At 36.4% G+C, this 17,890-nt stretch overlaps 1 protein-coding gene across 1 annotated transcript in view; it reads left to right on the top strand.

Annotated features, from left to right (window-relative positions):
• The window catches only part of LOC150098755 (ovochymase-2-like), a 122,720-nt gene that overhangs the window by 39,399 nt on the left and 65,431 nt on the right, over window positions 1-17,890 (top strand). The window contains exons 7-10 of the mRNA XM_090405744.1: window positions 525-781; window positions 1,971-2,107; window positions 11,056-11,147; window positions 12,674-12,957. Of these exons, the coding sequence (XP_090261870.1) occupies window positions 525-781; window positions 1,971-2,107; window positions 11,056-11,147; window positions 12,674-12,957 (770 nt within the window). The remainder of the gene's footprint in view (window positions 1-524; window positions 782-1,970; window positions 2,108-11,055; window positions 11,148-12,673; window positions 12,958-17,890) is intronic.

Raw genomic sequence — 17,890 nt, 5'->3', positions numbered from 1 at the left:
ATTGATCCAAAGGGTTTTGTGTTGTTTAAATAAGGGGATAATGAATGAGTATTTTATATCACAGCCAAATAAGAAACTCGAATATATATATATATATATATATATATATATATATATATATATTTATTTATTTATTTATTTATTTATTTGACGCACTCATGATATCATTCGTTTATATGTGTGTGTGTGTGTGTGTGTGTGTGTGTGTGTGTGTGTGTGTGTGTGTGTGTGTGTGTGTGTGTGTGTGTGTGTGTGTGTGTGTGTGTGTGTGTGTGTGTGTGTGTGTGTGTGTTTATTTATATGTCCGAATGTTAAAAATGAATTATTTGAGATTTATTAATCTGATCTATAAATTTGACATCCGTTTTAAATTTTCTTGGATTATCCTGGTAACACAATAGCTGTTAAGTGTTAAGTATCAAATCGGAATAAAAAATAAATAAATAATTACATATTGTGAGATGATATATTAACGTTTTCTAAATTGTTTCATTTCTATATTAATATTCTTTTAATAATTCCAGATTTCCGCCGTCTGCTTTGGGAATTGTGATTGGTGTGCATTATATGTCAAATTTTACATATATCGAAAAGGTGTCCAAAATAATCACGCATCCCAACTACACCTCAGGATTTGCCAACACGAGTAACATTGCCATTCTTAAGTTGACTAATCCAGTTGACTTCAGTCTTACTGTGAAACCGGTCTGTGTGCTCCCACCAAACATGAAAACAGATGGCTTAAATGGTCGATTAACTGGTTGGGATGTATCACCGTTTGGTAAATAGATATTTTCTTTGTAAACATCTACACAATTAAGTATATAATGAAATCCATTAATTGTTTTTTATAGCTTGGAAATAACTACAGCCCAATGACAGCGTGTGATCAATCGTCTGACATCATTTGATCATATTTAATTTAAAGAGGAAGAAAATATCTTCTCTTACTGAATTAGAGGAAGATTTTATTAAGAGATATGCACTGCAGTTTTATGGGTTTTTTTAACTTGCAGTACAATCACGCAATTAGTCAATATCAATCTCACTAATGACATATCTGATTGTCCATTCGATATGTAAACAGCAAGTTATTCTTGACAAGAAATGATGTTCACGTTTTCATCCTTATTTTCCCAATCGTTTTATAACAAAAGATCGAATAAATATCTTCACGACTTCATATAATCAGCAATCATTAAAATCTCACAGGAAATAGGCCGAGCACCCTCTATCCTCCACTCTTAACTTCTATTATTGTTGATACACACAACTATATTTTTTATGTAATAACTACAAACTTACAAAGTAATATTGCTGTTAGTATTAATAACAAAGAACGATTGTTTTGGTGTGAACCAAAACAATCGGTACTTGTAGTTATTAACTACAAGTTAATACAACGAAAATATATATCAGAGATAATTAATATATCACCTACAATAAAAGATATCAGTTAATATGCTCTCGTTACTTATAAAATAAATTGGATATAAATTATTCTAAATTGCATTTTAAGTGTGTTTCCAAATACCAATTAGCCACAATGATCTATTTAGGTGTGGCCCAGTGGTTTATCTACTTGTTTCTTGTCGGCTTCATCATTATTCGAAAAATAATAGAATTCTTTTTTTTTTTTTTTTTGCAGAAATAATTCTAAATGGGTTATTTAGGAAGACATTTTACTAAGTGGTCCGAGAATATTTTGTATCAGTAGACATGTTACAAACTTAAGATCTGAAGTCCAAATTCTTCTGAAGATTATTGGTCAACCATCATTAGCATTGGCAGTTGAAAACTTCTGGGTTCTCAGTTTAAAAGTGGTGGACGCTAGAGTGTCTCAAACCGAAAATCGGAATTAACATTCCACAGTCTATATATATTCAGTCTGCCTCATTTAACCGTATGTTTAAAATAAACAACAAAATTATATTTGTATGTTTTCCTAAAAACCGTATGTTTTATTTTAGGACGAATTGAAAGCGCAATTCCCGAAGAGGTCGATGTACCAATACTTTCGAACGCCTTGTGTTCGACAAAATATGGCGAGATAATAACTGAAAATAGAATGTGTGCAGGAGGAGAAATGTATAAAGGCGATTGTCCGGTAAGCGGAAAATATTAAATATTTAATTAGTAGAAAGAATTCCTAAGAAAAACATACATGCAGAAGTATTTAATTTAGTGGGAAATTTTGAGAAACGAAATCATAAACTTTTAGAAAATGGGCACGAGGTGGTCTTCATCTCATCAAAATACAAAATGATTCAAAATTCAACTAGCTAAAATGTGAATGATGTGTGAATGACTTTCCCTTACTGTGTTCATTTGCCACAGTAAGGGAAAGGAGCAAATTTTACTGTATCATTTTTTTCAGTCATGCAGTATTCTAAAACAAAGTGATTATTCATAAATATTATAAATTATATTTTATTTCGCACATCGCTGTATCTAAATGTATAGATGATTACTAATGTAGCAACAATATTATTTCTTCCACAGTACCTGTTAACAATAAAGGTACTGTGGAAGAAATAGTATCAAAGGAATACATAGGGAGCTACAGATGGCACATGAAGTGTAGTGAAGGGGAGGAGGATTATTTTACACACACACGCGCCAGCGCGTGCACACACACACACATTTGAAAACATGACGAAGTTAGAATAACGAAGATAACGTACTGCTTGTTCCCTCCTTTCGCATTCTAGTTCATCGCATGATTATTATCTATGGAGTTTGTTTCTTTCGAATTACAGCCGAATTATTTCAGGCTTATGGGACAGTGCATTATGTATTTTTTTTAACTTTATGAGTTCTTCTTCCTGGTATAGTTGTTTCGACTGTTCAAAATTCCGACATGGTTAGCCGGGATTTTCCAGCTGGAAAACCACTGCCACTTCTACAAGATTATTATATCAGGTTCAGTCCACTTTTGATGGTGCCAGTCATTTTGATATCATGTGGAATGTTGCGGAGATAAAAGTTCTAGGATTAATACCTTAAGATTTTTTTAATGTGTAACAGCAAATTGTCCAGAATATTCGTCTATGATCTAGTAGTCATGATTGAATGCATTTCCATTAGGAAGGCTAATCAAGACCACTATTATGTGGAAGGAAGGAAAAGTCGTGCATTTGCATAAAAGTGGGTCTGAAACTGCGGTAGTTAATTACAGACCATTCACCATCTCGGGAATGATGGTAAAAGTATTGGGAAAGTTGATTAAAGACATAATGCAAGAATGGGTGGATCAGAATATGATACTCCATAGGAGCCAACATGTTTTTTTTCAAAGATCGAACCTGTCTTTGCAATTTATTAACTTTTTATAATAGAATGAACATCTGAGTTGGAAAAATGGCTACACAGAATACTTCTGGATATTGCTAAGGCTTTTCACCGGATACCCCATGGAATACAGTTGTGCAAATTGGAGTGGATATGGACGGATACTTAACTGGTGATATTAATAAAAGAACGGCTAAGGAGACATAACAGAAAGTAGGTTATGGAGGAGCAGAATCCTGGATGAGGCAGGTGACCAGTGGTGTGCCTCAGACTCTGTGCTTGTGCCGTTATTCATTAATTTGTACACAAGTGATGTAAGAAATGACTTAAAGGGATATCTTCATTTGTTTGCAAAGTTGGGAAGCACAATAAAAAATCAAGCTGATATTAAGAGTTTGCAGGATGATTTAAATAAGTCGGCAAAATGGGCAAAAGGTGATTGATGTCAGTTCATTGTGGAAAAGTGTAAAGTTATGCACAGTGCCATATCGTGGGAGTGGCGAAAGAGGCACCCGCCATGGACGCAATAAAGTTTGGGGCTCAAAATTTAATAAAATATAAAAAATAAAAATAAATAAATAGATATAAAAGTCCGTTATTTTATATTGTATTTTTAAATTTCGGCAATATGCCGCTTTAGACACACAAATTGCACAACACATTACGACTCACTTTGATGCGGATGATAACAAATATTTAACATATTGCATTTAGTAAAATTTAACTTGTTACATTTACATTTTTCAAACTTGTTTGACAAGTTTGGTCTAGATGGGCTCTAGTTAGACTTTCCACAGGCGCTTCCTATCCTCGTTAGTGTACTGGTTATGCATTTTGGGATTAAAAGATTACCAGCTGTGTACTACATTGATGGAACGGTACTCCAAGAGATTGATGAGGGTGTATTTAGGTGGGTTGATAGATAGCGAGATGAAGTTTAGAGGACACATTGCTAAAGTGTCCAAGATTGCTAATTGGATTACTTGCATATTGAAGAACATACTAACATCTAGAGATAAAGAGGTTATTATTCCCCTTTATAAGGCATTGGTACTTTTCCATTTGGTTTACTGTGCTCAAGTCTGGTCACATTGATTTCTTGGAGATGAGGAGGTTGTTGAGAGGGTTCAGAGGAAAGTGACTAAGTTGGTGGGTGATATAAAAAATGCTCACTACATTGATAGATTGAGAACTTGTGGATTGCAGAGGTTGTTAAAAGGCAGAGAAGGGAGGATATTATAGGAACATTTAAATTACTAAAAGATTTTTTGAGATTGCTGCAGGGGAAATATTTCAACTGTGTCATAATGATGGAAGAACAAGAGGTCATCCCTGGAAATTAAGGAAAAGTGTGGTTAACAAGGACACATTTCTCGTCTTAGGAAAAGAATGAGGTTTTTTGCCTAGAGGGTGGAATAAGTACAATGCATTGCCTAAATCGGTCGTGAGTTCTCCGTCTGTAAATGAACTCAAGAAGAGATATGATTGATATTGTTTTGTGAGTTTGGGTCTCCCGCGATGAGTCCATTGACCCCCATGAATAGTACCCATAATAATAATATATGCCAAGCTGGGCAGGTTGAGTTGTAGTAAACCTCGTATTCAATCAACAGGTCGTAGATACATTTTTCTCTTCTTAGGAAAAGAAGAGAAATGAAATACATCGAAGTTGATGGTAGGAAAATCATCGCAGGCATTCATTTTCTCTAAATACATATCTGTTTCGTAACCATCGTAATTCATAATTGTAATAGGTGTTCACTGTACACTCTTTACCGATAATTGTCCGAACAATTTAGCGATTTACAACTGATACCAGGAGGGAACCCAAATATCGGGTATGGCCACGTTTGGCCTCCGCTATCTTTGAAGGAGCCTTTCCACCAATCTGTGGCAGACATCACGTGGAATATTCCCCCATTCCTCCATTAAAGCAGCACTGAGTTCAACGAGACATCGAGAACTTGATGCTTAGACCTCACTCACCGCTCATATTCGTTCCATAGGTAATCAATGGGATTGAGGTCAGGAATCTGCGCAGGCAAGGCAATCGTTTAACAGCCATCTCTTCATACAATTCCATTACAGCTGCTGCTTTGAGGAAACTGACATTGTCGTCCTGAAAATAACATAGGCCCATTCTATAAAAAATCCACTGTGTAGGCTGCAGCTGATTATCCAGAATATCAAGGCACAGAGCTGCCTTCATGGAATCATTTACAACGATCAGTAGTCTCACTTCAAACCAGCTGAATACACTCCACACCATACCCTCTCACAACCAAACTTTACTGTGGGTACAATACAATGCCGTAACGAGCGTCCATCAGGCTGCGTCTGCCCTAACATCCTGCTATCAGAGTGCAAACAGGTGAACCTTGATTCATCGCTCCAGAGTACGGTTTTCCACTGAATGGCATCTTTGTGAACTGGTCAACTGTCCAGTTCACACGCTGTTTACATTAAGCCAGATGAGCCGCCTTGGTTTTTGTTTAGATGTTCAGCTTGAGTGCCGCTGCTCGTCCGTGGAAACTCTGTAATTAATGCTTTTGTACATTATAAGCGCTCACGTGGTCTTATTCGCGCTTTGGAACTCATCACGGATGATCCGTGTCAACTGTAGCCATGTTTTGCGTGCCACCCGTTTTAACACCATTCTGTCCTTATCAGTCATTTTCGGCGACTGCCCAGGACATAAATATTATGGTAAGAACACTGAGACCAAAATGTCGTTAGTATTAGCAAAAGTATGCGTTTAAATTAGATTGACATAAGTCCGAACTATGTTTACTCGCTAAATGAGAAATATGATTTGTTAAATACTTCCCCTTTTTTTTATATATTTATACCCACCCACGAATGTTGGTGACTTTTGGCCTATTAGTACAACATGTGCATGAGTCAGTAATGAGAGAAACTAGAAATCCTAGTATGGAGAGGAAAGATCACTTGGTTTTCTTTTGTAGTAAGCAAGGTAACAGTGCAACATTTGAAGATAAAATCACATTTAGATTATAGATTTCTATCCCTGTGCAATTTTTAAGCATCTTATTTCAATGAGTATCTTACAGTCTCTTTACAGAAATTACTCTAATTGCTGTAAAGAAATTGGAATAATTTGTGCCTTACTGTCTTTTCAACAATAAATACTGTGATTTCATCTAGATTATACTCGTGTATGAAATTAGATATTTGTCATATGCTAATATTTTAACATTGGCACTTTCATCAGAATTTCTGTTCATTTTGAAAATTAATCCTCATTGTGACCTTTTCTTCCATGAATTTAGGAAGATTCTGCTCAGCCACTGATTATCAAGATTGAAGAAAAATGGTACATTGCTGGAATACTATTCTCGGCATTAGGATGTGGGAAAGAAGGCTATCCAGCAGTCTATACTAGAGTTTCCAAGTACTATTCATGGATTAAGCAACATACCGAAAATGACTCTCCCTGCTACAACATTCCCCCTCCACTGTTACCTAATGTAGCAGGTAAATAATTAGTAATTGGAAGAGAGAAAGAAAGAAAGAAAGAGAGAGAGAGAGAGAGAAAGAGAAAGAGATTTATCTTTGATAAGCTTGATGTCAATTTACAATGTTCTTGAATATAGAAGCTAATTATTTAAATCATTTACTTTTTCTCATCTAATTATAGTTGTAATTCTTTAAAGAATTTCCGTGTTTTCATGGATGTTCCTGAATAACGATAAAATTTCTACCAACGCAATGACCCTCTTGAATTACGTATGAATAAATGTTGAGCTTGGTGAGGTCTTGAATTTTCCTGATGGGATGGTGGAGCAGATCATTCCAGAATAGTTCGAGGTTTCACTAAACGCCTCACTGCTGAGAAAATATTTTTATGTCATACGCAAGGATAAAACAAAAACGCTAGGTCTACAGAATGGATAGTGAAGACACTCCACTTGACTTGTCAGGCCAGTATTTTGATAATTAAAATGGCCATTTAAGTTTTGGGTGGGTGATTTGCAAAAAGAAGTACGGATCGAAAGTTTGCATTTTTGCATCTCAAATAATCGGAAAACAAGCTGATTCCTGTCCGCAGAAAATGGCAAAGGAAGTCGACATGGGAGGAAACACCGCCCGCTTCAAACTTTTCTTTATGAACATTTCCAACTCATTTCCATTTTCAATGTGTAAAAATATTGAATAAACACTTAATAGTCCTAATATGCAATGCACGAGCTAGCCTTTAATAAGTAAAGAATAGTCTTTACGTCTGAAATTTTTAGAAACTTTTCCACTGATTTTTTTTTAATTTATTCCTTGCTTTATTCGAGATGCTGACAAAATTCGCTTCTGTGGTGAACTACATATAAATAATTGCAGTAACCTGAGACAACTGCAGTTAGGGAGTTCAAATCTATATGCATAAACTCTGTGTGTGTGTGTGTGTGTGTGTGTGTGTGTGTGTGTGTGTGTGTGTGTGTGTGTGTGTGTGTGTGTGTGTGTGTGTGTGTGTGTGTGTGTGTGTGTGTGTGTGTGTGTGTGTGTGTGTGTGTGTGTGTGTGTGTGTGTGTGTGTGTGTGTGTGTGTGTGTGTGTGTGTGTGTGTGTGTGTGTGTGTGTGGTTATTATGTGGATGAATAACCGTGATATATGTATATACGTCTTGGTTATTCATCTAGAGTAGAAAGAAATTACTCATAGCAGATAGGTAGAGATCAAGAACCAAAGTAATTTAATTTTTTAATTCTTAATTTTTAATTTTTAAAGGAGAGTTTATCATGTAATCCACAATCAGATTTATAGAAGTCATTCTTCATTGTGATATTGTGCAGATGTAAATCCTGCGATGTTTGAACAGACTTTGTATGTGGATGTAATGTTATCATAAGAAACTCTATGACTTTTTGTTTAGTGATGAACTGATTTTCATCTGGCTTCTTTTCGATTCAGAAGAATATCCCTGTGTTGCCTGTAGAAATGACGTTCGCTGTCATGACAATAAACTATCAAGAAATATTTGTTATAAGTTTGATTCTGGTTGCGGAATAGAAGAACTCTTTCTAGAATCTTCTTGGGCAGGTTCCCGAAATATTCGATCTGGGACACCAGCAAATAGGGATACCACATCCCAGAAACTCATCTTATGTTTTAAATCCCGTATCTCTCACAAGTAGACTACAGAAGTTATCCTATTAAAGAAAACGATACCAATGTCAGATTTTATGACTAAATCTCCATATTTATTTGAGAACACTACAACTAAACAAATGAACAAACGTTTTAGACTGTCAACATCTAAAGATCTATAACTTAAAAATTCTAACGTCTGATTCTATTCTTAATGGTGTTCTGGTAATTCACTTATATCTAGTGAAGCAATATATATATAAACCTGCCTTTTTTATTCATTAAAAGCAACCCTATTCTTTCATTCTTACTTTTGACAATACCCACGTTTCGATTGGTAGGGATATGTTATTCGATCAAACACAACTTAACAAGTTACTCCATTGTCTAACGAAGAAGTCTTAAAGGGTTGGTTCTAATAAAGAAAAAAGATTATGAAACAAAGGTGTGACGGTGAAACGACTTGTGACACTGCCTACCTACCAATTTCTACGAATATAAGAATCACCATTTACAAATGGAAGCTTCTGAAGAATTAAAAATTTGCCTTTCTAGAATAACTCTAATTTCCAATCTTTCTTAGAGAAAACAATTATCTCTGACTCAATATTCAAGTAATTATGTTTCTTTTACTTCCAATAAGTTACTTTGACTTGTAGCAACTGGTGATTCTGTGAATCCATCCTGGCCATTTAACATTTGAGGTAGAATTCCAAAGCATATTCTAAATCATGACTCGCTACAGTAGAGAATTAATTTGATTAAAAACAAGGCCTATCTCTCTGTAATTCACTTCGGGTTTTTCAAAGATGTTCAGCTTGTGATGCTTGCCTTGTCTGCAGGTATTTCTATAGTCACTTTTATAATCACGGGAACTGGCATTGATAATCTCGCTCTTTCCTCGAATCGGTTAAGACACGTCATCATCATCATCGTTTCGTAAGTGTACTCAGAAAACATATTTTTCTTCCTGTCCCTTTATTGATCTCCTTTGCAACATCCTTCTCCCCCACCACCGTATGTATTTCCTAAAGAGTGCAAATCGGTTCTCGAAATCTATATTTAACAATTTTCTTCTTTCTTTTCAACTGTCTGTCCACCTAAAGTACTATTATGCAGTTGAACCACCTCTCTGGGATGAGATCACCTTAAAGTATAATCATTGCCGTACTAAGACAATTTTGCGCACCGCGCAAACTCCTTCTTTGGCGCTGCTTCTTCTCCTTTTCAAAGTTGCATAGATATAAGAATCGGCACCCCATACATTTGTCACCCCAGGCAGCTTCCCCGTCAGCTAACCTCTTAATCCGGCACTGAGTATAATTTGTCCACAGCTCTACCTTCATGAGCGAATTAACACAACTTCCTTCAAAAAAGTTCGACAAGTATTAATCACCTTCCGGACTGGATTCGATCCAAGGTTTTCTTCCAACTCAAAGGCTGCCCAGTTGTTCCACTGGCTGCAGATGCTTCATAGTTATTAAATTGCTTAACATCAAATAAAATGATTATCTGTCTACTAATGGTAGATCATTGCACAACACATAACACAACTGACTTCAAAGAAATGGATGTCTTAGAAAAATGCTTGGTAAGGATAAATTTTGATAAAATTGGGAAATATGTTGTTCAAATGAGAACTCTATACTCTATGGCCGAATGAATAAGTTATATTTTGATTTTTTCCCTAAAATTCATGTTATATGCAGCTATATTCTGACTATTATGCTTAACGAAAAACAAAAAATGGATGGGTTGGAAACAAAAAAAAAAGATTAATCTAGGATTTATCTTCCAGACAAAAATGGTAATATTTAAATCATGTCTTCGGTAAAATTTAGAAATATGTCAAAATCAATCGCTTCAAAGAAATTTTGGTAGAAAAATTATTAAAATTCATACTCAACTTATGAAGTGCTAAATGAAATGTTTCTCTTGCTTTGCATACCATCAAAGAAATTTTCTTTCTTTCAGACTGTGGAATACCAAACAGGTGGTCAGAAGAGCTAGTTGTTGGTTGGAGAGAACACGAATCATTGGAATATCCTTGGATGGTAACATTTCTTTCATTTTCTTTTCTTTTTTCTTAAATTTGAAGATTCATGAAAAGGATGTACAAAGTAATATATTCAAATATTTATAACAAAACATCATATTTAAGTAATAATTAAGTGTATATAATGTTCTATACATAAAAATTAAAAAACGTAATCCTCCAAAGCCTATATCACTTCCTATTTTTTTTTTTTTTTTGAAAACAACTAGTAGATAGCTACTTCTGATATAGAGGAAATTTCTAAAATTTCCACAACTTGCAAAGGAATAATTTTATTACTATTTTTTTTCCTGACTGTCTTGAGAGAATACTATCCTTTTTGTCTGCTCTGGAGATTCAATAATACTGACATCGGCAGGACAAAAAGGGTGATTGAAACTGGTAACTCATTTGTCCTTTACTTACTCCCATTTATAATGAGTTTCGAAATATATTCTGTTCACTTAGGAGTTATTTAACCTCAGACTAAGATTGCAAAGTGCCGTTCCATTTTCTTCTCACCAACAATTTCAATTAAACAGAATGCTCATAGTTGGCTTCCTATTTACTATTCTTGAAACTTTCTTCACGATATATTTGGAACGATGTTTCAATATTCTTCTCTTCTAGGCTCTTGTCTTATACAAACAGAAAATTATCGGTGGTGGAGCATTGATTAGCAGACGACACGTACTTACAGCAGCGAGCATATTTCCCGATAGGTGAGTTGTAGAAACCAGTATTGAAATTATGGCACATTTCTCTAGCATGTTATAATTTTATCACATATCGTAAAATTATGTAAGGTAGATCAGCGGAAGCGGCGTTTGCAATCTCTGCGCTTGACTGCACGAAGTTTGGCTTCTAGTTCGTGCCTAGTTGCAGACTGGAAGAACATATTCTAAGCCTTTCTTTGACCGGTTCCCGAGATAGTCGAACTCTGTCACGGGCAAGTGGGGTTTTCTTCCCATAAACTAGAAAATAGACCATAGAACCCACGTTATTTCAGGCAGCAACATATCCTGTTAGAGTTAGATACCAAGAAGCGGCAGCACTTGTTTGCCGGTCTGTTAATCGGCGACTGCCTGCAATTAGTGATAGACATGGGCCAGCTATCTCTGATTGGCTACCGGTGGATATTGAACTGTCCGCTCAGTCTCCAAAAGCTAAATAGGGTTTAAAGGCCTCGTGTACTCTCTTAAAGGGAATGAAAGGTGTTAAATTATTATTATTTTATTAAAATTATGTAATACCTTTATCCACCCATCTACGCATCCATTCATCATTTCTTTCTGTTGGAATGCTGTCATGGTCAACCTATTCAGCTGCATATGAATCTGCTTACTGTTTACGTTAATGTTATTAATACTATTTGCTTTGTCTGCCATCTCGGTAAATTGCATGCGCCATTTTATCATGTTTGATATGATAAAGAAGACTGATAAAAAAGGTGATCATTCTCAGAAAAATTATATTGAAATTGAGTGAGGAATCCGAAACATCATGAAAAGTGCATGAACAAAACATATGAGTGGTACCTACAGAAGAGGAACAACATAATCCACTTTTCATGAGCTCATAGTAGCAAACACATTGACCTCATTTTGATTGACTTCGTCACCCTTATGCCTCTTCGAAATTCTTTAGAGATGCTTGGTTCATTGAAATTCTGATGGTGTGTGTGCGTTGACAGGAGAAAAGTCACTTCACCGCAATATCCCAACCAATTAATCCTCCTTAGAATAAAATTTGTTTATTCTCTGGTGTATAAACATTCGGTAATTACTTAATCCAGAAAATCCAACCAAATTTTATACTTTTTTTTTTTAGTTTTCAAATCCACTGTGGTTTTCTTGGCTTCTGTTCCTTTGGCAAACAAAATCATTTGCAGGTATTTCCAGCCCATGATGAAAGCATCTCTCACTTGCAGAATAGTTGGCTTGCAAGGAAAATCCTTTTGTTATTTATTTAAATCGTTCTGAAATATCCGACCAGTCCAATGAATCGCAAAAATGAATTCCTGCCGTGTTTCTAAAATCCATCTGCACGATATCAGTGTTGTCGATTGCTGCGTTATTTTCTAAAATAAGTTTTCAAATCATTTCGAATCTAATTTGTCTAACTGAATTTTTTTATTTACAATTATCAAACTTTTTTGATTTTCACTTAATTAGAAACTGACAACACGTATTGTGTATTTCTAAATAACAACGATTAGCAGCGTGTATTGTTTTTGTTTCATTTTTAGGAAGGAAATTTTCTGGTATCCTGAGGATTTCAATGTGTCCTTAGGTGTACCGAATACCTCAAATAAAGCACAACTTATTATAAACTATGCAGCTAAAAGGATTGCCTTCCATGAAGCTTTGGCTAACCCATCTTCTTATAAAAATGATTTGGCTGTAATAGAATTAGATGTTCCAGCTAATGGAGTAGAATATATATATAAGCCAATTTGTTTACCTCGGTCAACAGATCATTATCATGCTGATGATGAAGTTATTGGATCAGGCTGGGGAAAATGGAGAAAGAGTAAGTTTAATCTCTGAATTAATAATTATTAGTCATTCGAATGTACGTTTCAGCAAGCATTTCTAATATATTTTATGAATAAAAGTTTTTGTAAAACTTTTAAAGTCAATTTCCCAAACGAATTTTCATTTAGGAAATTGAATCACTTTCAGATTAATTATTAAAATATTTAACACAATATACTGTTTAAAGATATTTGTGAGTTTCGTTACTTCATGAATATCAATAAAATGTATTTCCAATACAATGGACCACCAGCCGATTACACAATCGTTGGATGAACATTTCCTTCATCATTGGATTGGTCTTCGTTGACAAGTTGAGTACTCTTTCCGATCATGAGATCTTATTCCACTGGATTGTTTCTTCTGGGATCCACACAGGAAAAAATCTGAGGAGTAAGATCCAAAAACTGGTATATATATATATATATATATATATATATATATATATATATATATATATATATATATATAAGAGATATATTTATTTCGATATAATATACCAGTTATAAGCTGAATGAAATATTTTTCTCCATTAAATTAAAGCCATCAACAGCTGTTTCGATATAATACTGTATTAGAACATAAAATCTGACATGTATGTAGAAGAACACAAGTTACTAAAGGAGAATATTATCTATTTACATGAGGGTGAGAGCCAATTAATATTCGCACTGTTGAGCAAAAAACATCTTTCTTCCTCTTCTCTTCGGAGGTGAGGTGGAATGATGTCACTTCTAAGCTAGAAAGTGGACTATGATGCAGTCGCCCTGCTCAGCCAGAAAAGATCTACGGTGTTGTTTTGCCTATGGTGGTGATACTCGTTTAGAATCCAACTTCCCACATATTTTTGAATGCTGCAAGGAGTTGGTCAGCTGATGCTCTCTGAGAAATTGATGTGCTCTCTAGTTTTGTATGTTTGAGGCAGAAACTGTATATTACCGCTTTCGCAGTGATGAAGAGGTAACTGCAGAATGAATGATAAATTGACTCTGCATCGACGAGATTGAAATAACTCTCTTCTGTATGAAGACTGCCATAGCTGAGAGCTGCCGTTTCCCGAGAGAAATGGATTAATTGGGTGTTGACTTGGCCTTCCAAGTAGATATGCCGGAATGTTCCTGATTGGTAGCAAAACAGGTAGTTATCTGAAACATTTGAGTTTAATTTTCGTAATGTAGTTAATGTGGGTAATACATTGTGCCACATTCATCACTCTATCTGCGTCAGGTTTGATGACTCTTGTGCAATATGGTAGGACCAATTTAAATAGTATTTGTTGCGAAGATGCAGGATTTTCCAATTCAGTGCTTTGATTCAACTCTTGTGTTAGAGTGCTGTAGATTTTGTTGGTGTTTTATGAGAAATATTGGCACCGGATCTTTTGCGTTAGGAGGGCTAAGCCCCTGTTCCGTTATGTTATCAGGCATAGCGGCTTGAAAAGCGGCCATTACAATGTGTATCTGCTCAGCATGATTCCGGTATTCCAGGTTTTCGAACGATTTTGGAAAGCAACAGATAAAGCTGGGAGAAAGAATGTCACCCAAGTTCCTCACACATCGCCAACTCCATGGAGGAAAGAAAATCTGTTTCTGAGTGATCGGGTTTCTTACCACTGTGTTCTGGAAGATGGGCTCCATGAGGAAGGGATGCTGCTTCACTGTGCTGGAGGTTTAGTTTCTTCCATCTTCGAAGGGCATCATAGTAGAAGTTTGATAAGTTCACTGGCACGCGCGCTGTTATCATTCTTAAGGTTTTGGAGAGAGAGAGAGAGAGAGAGAGAGGGATCTCTGGTGGCAGAGGTGAACATATATTCACTGGTGCCTTTGTGTGCTATTTCCTGTTGTACGGTATTAAGGAGAAATCGAGTGCGGAGCGTTGTTATCATCTTGTCAGTGGAAATCAAGTTTTTTCCTCCATGTTTCAGAGAAGTACTTTGCCTGGAGTATGAAAGCCAGTTTGTTTTGTTCTCTATGACTACCAGAGGTGGTCGGCGGTAGATGGCGCTGTTTAGTTGTGGTCAGTTGGTAATTGAATACTAGGAACGGAGTTGTAAAGCAGGTGCCCTCCCTCGATGAGTCCTTGGACTCTTTGGAGGTGTCAAATAATAATGATAATAACGATAATAATAAAAATATGAAGCGATAGATGGTTGACTTCATTTGCTTGATGAATTGCACTGACGGCGTGAAAATCTTTATTGTATGCCAAAAGACATTGGTGGCTATTTGGTTAACAATAAGTTTAATAACAGATGTCATAAAGAGTGGGAAGCCGTTGGTATAGGCTTCGACATGTACTCTGTAGAGGATAGGTCAAAGCTGTTCCCAGAAGGACTGGTATTATTCAGTGGTAAGCCCGTCTACGCCAGGAGATTTATTTTTAGGTAAGGAGGTTCTTACCGTTGTCAAATCGTGTAGCATGATGGAGGGTTCTGTCTTATGTTGCATTCCTAGTGAGAGTCATTTCTCATAGGGACGATATTATATTCCTGGCATCCACAGATGTTCAGTTGGCTTGGTATAAATTTTTGTACCAAGCCAACTCCAAGCGATATAAGAGGATTTAGCGAGGATTTTCTATTATGTTTACACTATCTGTTGTTTTATAGCAGATATAGGGGTTCACCCTTGTTGGCAATTTTCCTGTTAGAAGAAATAATTTGTGGGTGCATCTGCGAAGTGGGTGCATCTGTGCTTCCAAAGAATGTTGCAGCTTGAAGGAAGGAATGATGTGAGATGTAGGAAGGAATGTGTGAGATGATTCTAACCAGAAGAAAGGTGTGTTTGGAAATATAGTATCTGTCCAGTCGTGCATTTTAGAGTGGCCTGTTAGTTGCTGTGATTGCTGACCTCCATGTGTATAGGACTTCTTATCTGGATGTTGATGCCGAAAGACGTCATTGAGTTCATTATTGTTTACCAGTGTTTGAAGTTGGTTTATTAATGAGCCACGATGTTCAGTACATTGAAGTCTGTGTTTTTCTTGGTCAAGAGTGCAATTAAATTCCCCAGCTATTATGATAGTCCTTGGTCAATGCAGGAAAGATGGTTTTGAATGAAATCCAAGATTTGTGATGCCATAGAATCCCGCTGTGGTATGTAGATGTTGAACATATGCTGGGTATTACGGTTGGGTGCTTTGATGTGAGCATGCAAGGCATATCCTGGTATATCAGCAATCAAGTTTAGTTTCTAGGGAAATTGATGATGTACACCTAATCTACTCCAGCTCCATGTTGTTGTTGTTGTTGGGTTGCACAGTGATGGAGGTCATAAGGCCACTCTGCCCTTCTTCTAGGTAATTTGGATGAGGAGTTTATAATTATTTCTTGCAGAAATGATAGGTCCTATGTGATGTTTTTGTACCTGGTCAAGGACTCTTCTGTTGCGTAAAGCAGAGGCAAATCCTGTTGCATTGAGAGAGAGAGAGAGAAAAGGCTCAAAGATATTATGTTTATGAAAGTTGAATTGTAGGTTGAATCTAATATTGGTCCTGAAATTGTGTTTGTAGCATATTAATCAGGTAGTTGACTCGCTTACTCCTGTTAACCTCTGCTCTGCCATTTTTATATTTTAATTTAGAGTGTAGATCCTGAAGTTGAGATATTAGTTCCGGGATTCTTGTGGTGTATTTAAGGGCTATAGTTAATTTGTGAGAGGAGCCTCGCACTTTCTGTATGAAGGATGACAGCGGCTTCATGGTTAGGGGACCTTCAGTGTGGGGAAGGTCTCCCTCAGCTTCTTGGTCTTCTAAGTCGTCATGTGGGAGTACAGTTTCATCATCGCCTGGGAACTCTCTCTCTCTCTCTCTCTCTCCTTGGCTGGCTGTAGGTGATGAAAGGCCATTTTGAGGAGTTTCTTCTATCGGATGAGGTTTAGAATTAGTGGGAGACTGGGTTGGTGATTCTGGTTGTGCTGTCTGGGCATTGAATTTAATTTGTTCATCCGAGTCATCTCTGTTGGGAGTATCTGTATTTTCCTGCTGTTTGTACTGTGAGACTTCGTTATCAGTGCTGTGGATCTCATTAGTCGCCTGAACCTTGTCTTTTCCAGTTCAGGTTTTCTTGGTTCTGAAATTCGTGACTGGGAGAGAATATTTGGTTTACTTTTTCCTATGATTGGGTTTTCTTCGCGTAGGATGTTTTTCTGTTCAACTGATTTCCTATTCTGGGCTGGGATATGTGTTGATGAATCCTTGGTATTATAGGGACACTATTTCCCAATGTGACCCTCTTCGTGACAGAATAAGCACTGTGATGAGAAAGATAAGTAGAAAGTGTAGGATATTCCATTTATGTCCGTGTTTATTCGGAAGCGTTTAACATGGGCGAATTCGGGCATTTTCGTTGCTGCTGACTATTGACAATGTGCGTATTTTGCCTGTGACAGAAACCATATCTTGATAACATGGATCTGATGAGTTGATGTGGAATTTCAGGGGGAACATTTGATGCGGTTACTTTTGTTGGGGCCAGAGTTATTGGGGCTTCTTCAAAGTAATAATCGCCGATATTTACGGCTTTTTGCAGTACCTTTTGTGTCCATGAGATATGGCTGAAATACACCTGCACGGTACCAGCTATGCGGAAAACGTCAGTAATATTTTTTGCTGGTAAAATTTTGACGATAGCCTTCAAATATTCTTCTATTACGATGTTTTCTTTTGTTGCGAAGATAACAATTCCATTTTCTAGGGAAATGACTGCTAATAGTGGAAGTTATTTTTGCGTTAATCAATTTACTGCTGGCTGGTGAACTTTGCTCTTCCTTCCGGGTCCGAACTTGTGGGGGTCCTTACATTTCTGTGTTAGTAATTATACAAGAATGTTCGGTTGCCATAGCAGGTAATCATTTGCTGGCGATAGCCGCAGGTCAGGAATGCAGTTAGTGCACGTGGCAAAGAAGGAAATAATGGCGTCAAAGTTCAGG

Source organism: Typopeltis vanoorti, chromosome 15 (genome assembly GCF_054136105.1).
Source record: "Typopeltis vanoorti isolate ZY-2024b chromosome 15, IOZ_Tvanoo_1.0, whole genome shotgun sequence".
In the NCBI taxonomy this organism is placed as follows: domain Eukaryota; kingdom Metazoa; phylum Arthropoda; class Arachnida; order Uropygi; family Thelyphonidae; genus Typopeltis; species Typopeltis vanoorti.
The sequence above is the reverse complement of the archived record's forward strand: the minus strand, read 5'-3'. Positions and strand labels throughout refer to the sequence as shown.